The sequence below is a fragment of the Lupinus angustifolius genome, chromosome LG07 (assembly GCF_001865875.1).
Source record: "Lupinus angustifolius cultivar Tanjil chromosome LG07, LupAngTanjil_v1.0, whole genome shotgun sequence".
Classification (NCBI taxonomy): domain Eukaryota; kingdom Viridiplantae; phylum Streptophyta; class Magnoliopsida; order Fabales; family Fabaceae; genus Lupinus; species Lupinus angustifolius.
In genome coordinates, this window is record NC_032015.1 from 16,399,390 (window position 1) to 16,404,805 (window position 5,416).

The 5,416-nt window shown below is 49.3% G+C and overlaps 1 protein-coding gene across 1 annotated transcript; it reads right to left on the bottom strand.

Moving 5' to 3' along the window:
• On the bottom strand, positions 894-2,662 carry LOC109352965. Its single transcript, XM_019595152.1, has 2 exons — positions 1,726-2,662; positions 894-1,546 (listed from the first exon to the last, which is right to left on the bottom strand). The coding sequence occupies exons 1-2, from the start codon at positions 2,660-2,662 to the stop codon at positions 894-896; spliced, it is 1,590 nt and encodes a 529-aa protein (XP_019450697.1).

The following is a 5,416-nucleotide window of genomic DNA, read 5'->3' on the forward strand; positions in this document are numbered from 1 at the left end:
ACCTATTAGTAGGTGGTGACCCACGGCGAGCCGGTCTTGATGTCTCTTCCTGGCCAGGGTGGGGGAACTTTGTAATTTTTGGTTTTAAGTACCTTGTAATTTTGCTCCCTTTTGACCACCTTGTAACTTGCTTCTTTTAATGAAAAATCTTTGCACTAATCTCCTTTAATAAATTCTATATGCAACTCTGTATAACCATTGGACGATGTGTTCGTGAACAATTCGAATGTGATGGATTTAGTTCTGAATTTGAACGCCTTCAGCCAGGCGAGTGTAAGTGCAAAACGATCCCTTGGTGATTGTAGAAAATCAGTAAGTAAGAAGGCGCCGGGTATAGGGGGGCGAAGACCAGCCCCTTGAGTGGAGGTTAGAAACCATTACGAGGGGGGCGAGGACCGGCCCCTTGGGTGATTGTAAAAAACCATTAAGTTTGCACCAGGCAAGGGGGGCGAAGTCCGGCCCCTTGGGTGAAGGTAAAAAACCGTTGTGAGGTGGCACCGGCCAAAGAGGGTGAAGACCGGCCCCTTGGGTGATTGTAAAAAACCCTTGAGTTTGCACTAGGCAATGGGGCAAAGTCCAGCCCCTTGGGTGAAAGTAAAAAACCGTTATGAGGTGGCACCGGTCAAGGGGGGTGAAGACCAACCCCTTGGGTGATTGTAAAAAACCATTGAGTTTGCACCAGGCAAGGGGGGCGAAGTCCGACCCCTTGGGTGAAAGTAAAAACCGTTGTGAGGTGGCACCAGACAAGGGGGGTGAAGACCAGCCCCTTGGGTGATTGTAAAAAACCAAGGCTGGGAAATGATTCATCAAAACAATTGCAGAGTATAATAGCTCAATCATATATAAGTGGAAAAGATTACAAAAGAACAACCAACCGCGCATGGGGTTGTCGGTTAGGCATAAAATATCCTGAGGTTGGCGGCGTTCCAAGTTCTGGGGATGTTTTTTCCTGCCAAATCTTGAAGCTTGTATGCTCCTTTGCCGATCTTGCTGACGACGCGGTAAGTTCCTTCCCAATTAGGTCCTAGCTTGCCTTTCACCTGTCCTATGTCTACTCTCCTTAATACCATAGTTCCTTCAGGAAATTGGCGGGGAATGACTGAAAAGTTGAATTTCGCCGCAGTTTTCTTTTTGATGTTCTCTTCCTTGAGACGGGCCTTTTCTCGGATTTCTTCCACTTCATCGAGGTTGTTTCTGAGAAGGGATTGGTTATCGTCCTCGTTGAATTGAATTGTTCGCCAGGTAGGTTCTCCTATCTCGACCGGGATCATGACCCATGCGCCGTATTTTATGTTGAATGATGATTCGTCGGTCATAGAGTGGGGAGTGGTTCGATATGCCCATAGTACGTGATGGAGTTGATCTGGCCAATTTTCCTTTGACTCGTCTAGCCTTTTCTTTATCTCTTTCAGGATGACCTTGTTTGCTGCTTCGGCCTGCCCGTTAGTCTGTGGATGCTCTAATGAAGTGAAGTGTTGTTTGATGCGGAGGCCTGATAACAATTCTTGGAATCTTCGATCGGCAAACTGGGTGCTGTTATCCGTTACTATGGCGGACGGGATGCCGAAACGAGTGATTATGCTTCGCTAGGTGAACTTCTGGATATTTGCTGAGGTGATGCTAGCCAATGCTTCTACTTCTATCCATTTGGTGAAGTAATCTATGGCGACTATCAAAAATTTTAGCTGCCCTGCTGCTTGAGGGAAAGGTCCCAGAATGCCATACCCCACCTACAGAAAGGCCAAGGCGTTTGTGTTGTGATTAATTCTTCTGGTGGAGCTTTGTGGAAATCGGCGAAAAGTTGGCAACGAGTGCATTTTCTAGTGAGGTCTGTTGCGTCCTTTTCCATTGTGGGCCAATAGTACCCAGCACGCAACACCTTCTTAGCAAGTGAGGCGGCACCCAAATGATGCCCACAACTTCCCTCGTGAACTTCTCTGAGGACGTAATCCGCCCGATCTGGACCAAGGCATTTGAGCAAGGGGGCGGTGAATCCTCGTCGATACAGTATTCCCCGGACCAGGGTGTACCAAGAGGAACACCTAAGGAACCGTCTCTTTTCCTTCATGTCTAGAGGTATGGTGCCATGGAGGATGTATCGGATGAAAGGGCCCATCCAGTTATCTGGGATTTCCACTCGTTCCACCGTCATGACACTTGGGTGGTAGACTGTTCCTTGGACGACAAACTGATTGTTTCCGAGGCATTTGGTACTGGCAAGTTTGGACAAGATATCTGCTCGGGCGTTGCTTTCATGGGGCACATGCTGAATGGTCGGTTCACTGAAGTCGGCCATGAGCTCTTTCACTTTGAGCAGATATTTCCCGAGGAGGGCGTCCTTGGTTTGATATGCACATGTAATTTGAGATACAGCTAATTGACAATCGCTGCAAATTAATACCTTATGGGCGCCCACTTGTTTTGCTAGCTGTAGTCCGGCGATGCAAGCCTCGTACTCTGCCTGGTTGTTGGATGTTGGAAATGTGAAAGTGAGGGAATGTTCAATGGTCATTCCTTGTCCATCTTCCAACAGAATTCCAGCCCTGCTGCCCCTCGGGTTAGAAGATCCGTCGACGAAGATAGTCCATACCTGCTCCGGATCGCCTTCTGGTGCGGCCAGCTCAGCCACGAAGTCAGATAGGACCTGGCTCTTGATGGCCATGCGAGGTTCGAAGCAGATGTCAAACTGAGAGAGCTCTATTGACCATGTGATTATCCACCCAGCCAACTCTGGCTTATGCAAAATTTGTCTGATTGGCTCTGACAATTGTTGTATGAGATTGGAAATACTGGCGCAACCTACGCGAGGCGATCAACAATGCATACGCCACTTTCTCCAACTTTTGATACCTCAATTCCAGGCCTTGCAGGGCCTTGCTCGTGAAATAAACTGGGTTTTGACCTTCTGTCGTTTCTCGTATCAGCACGGCCGCTACTGCTCCGTCGGACACGGCAAGATATACATACAGAAGTTCGTCAGGCAATGGTTTGGAGAGAATAGGTGGGGCGACCAAATATTGTTTGAAAGTGTTGAACGCCGCTTCGCAACTCTTAAACCATTCAAACTTCTTGCTCTTCTTCAATAACTGAAACAAGGGGAGTGAATGCTTTGCAGCGGACAGGAGAAACCTGGACAGTGCAGCTAGTCGCTCATTTAATTGTTGGACCTCCTTGACCGTGCGGGGACTTCTCATGTCGATGATTGCCGGACATTTGGACAGATTTGCCTCAATCCCTCGACTAGTCAGAAGAAAACCGAGGAATTTGCCCGCCTCTACTCCGAAAGTGCATTTTTCGGGGTTTAGCCGCATGTTGTACATGAGGAGTTGCTGAAAAATGCTTTCCAAAATAGATGCATGATCTTCGCCGGGGAGGCTTTTGGCGATCATATCATCCATGTAGACCTCCATGTGTTCTCCAGTTTGGCCGGCAAACACCCTGCTCATCATCCTTTGATAAGTCGCCCCAACATTCTTCAAACCAAAGGGCATGACAGTGTAGCAGTAGGCGGCTTGATCAGTGATGAATGTTGTTTTCTCTTGGTCGGGAGGGTACATCGGGATCTGATTGGAACCGGAGTATGCATCCATGAAGGACAGGTACTGATAACCTGAAGAATTATCCACCAAATGGTCAATGTTTGGGAGAGGATAAGGGTCTTTAGGGCATACCTTATTGAGATCTGTGTAATCCACGCACATCCGCCACTTCCCTGACAGTTTCTTCACCAACACAACATTTGCCAGCCACGTGGTGTAGGTGATTTCGCAGATAAAACCTGCCTCCAGCAACTCGGCCAATTTCAAAGCGACTTCCTTGGTCCTGTCCGCCCCCATCTTTCGTCTTCGTTGCGCCACTGGTTTAGCACCTTGTTTTGTTGTCAGTCGATGGCAGGCAAATGAAGGATCTATCCCTGGCATATCTGCTGTTGACCAGGCGAAGAGGTCCTGGTTTGCCTTCAAAGATGTCTCTAGTCGCAACCTTTGGCTTGGAAGAAGGGAACTGCTAAGGTACACTACCTGTCTTGGGGATTATTTGGCTTGGCGGAAGGGAATTGCCAAGGTACACTACCTGTCCTGGGGATTGACCCAACTGTAGAGTTGTTTTTTCCCCTTCTGGTTGTGGTCGAAAGTGTCCTTCATCCGCCCGGACGTCCAATTCTACCATGTGCACGCCCCGAGGTCTTTTGGAGGGAGGGGCATGCTGTTTGTTGAAGTGGGGGCGAAGGCTCATCTGGTAGCAACTGCGAGCCGAGTGCTGGTCTCCTTTTACTGTGCAGACTTGGAGGCTGATCGAGAGGAACTTCATGCATAGATGGGGCGTAGAGACGATTGCTTCAAGCCTGTTCAAAGTTGGTCGGCCGATGATGGCGTTGTATGCTGAATCGCACTGGACGACCAAGAACTTTGTTTGGACAGTCCTACTCATGGGGTGGTCACCGATGGTCAGCCAAATCTCTACATATCCCCTGGGGGTGATTCCCTAACCGGAAAACTCGACCAGCTGTCCATCATAAGGTAGGAGGTCGCGGTCCCGGAGCTCCATTTTTTCAAATAGATCTTGAAAAATAATGTCAGCCGAGCTATCCTGATCAATGAACAGGCGACTAAACTTTTTGTTGTTGAGTTTGGCGGTGATGACGAGGGGGTCATCATGTCCTTGGACGACACCTTCATAATCACGGTCGTCAAAAGTAATGGGTGGAGCAGATCTGTAGTTCTGTCTCTACTGGGAGCTTTTGGCAGTGACGTGCATTACCTCCCGGACATACTTTTTCTGGGCGGTCCTAGAGGTACCCCCGGCAGCAAAAGCTCATGAGATAGTGTTGATATCAACTGGGCTCCTTGGCCTCCGGTTGTCTGTCTGGTGCCTATCCGCCTGAGGTCGGGGGGTAGGGCGCTGTTGTTGAAATTGTGGGGGGGACCGCCTTCTTGGAGGTTCTGGTCGACGATGTTGTGGTGATCGCCGAAGTTGCTCCAGGCCTGCGATGAATCGCTGTAAATGACCAGCCTGTATGAGATCTTCGATGGTATCCCGGAGCTGGGTACAGTCATTGGTTAAGTGGCCGAACATACTGTGATAGTCGTAATATTTGGACCGGTCTTGTGGGCCTGGCTTGGTAGGGCGGGGGCGTGGGAGCTGGACGAGGTGAGTTGAGAGGACTCCTTGCAGAATTTGGGAACGGCTGGCGTTCAAGGGGGTATAGGTGGATTATTTGGCCTTTTTGGTTAGTGAGGGTAGGTCGTGTGGTCTTGGCCGTTTGGTTTCCCGTGAGGGGTGATGTGTTTGGGGTTCGGTGTGGGTGTGTATATGGTGGGTTTCTTCTAGGTTGATGAATTGTTGGGCCTTGGAACGGAGGTCCTCCATGGTAAGGTCGATGTATTTGGCCAATTATGTGCGGAAAAGACCTTCCTGA

Coding starts and splice junctions, on each gene's coding strand:
- LOC109352965 (XM_019595152.1), bottom strand. CDS start 2,662: ATGGCCATCAAGAGCCAGGTCCTATCTGACTTCGTGGCTGAGCTGGCC. Junction 1,547..1,725: donor TTGGCCTTTCTGTAGGTGGG/GTATGGCATTCT, acceptor CGTCCGCCATAG/TAACGGATAACAGCACCCAG.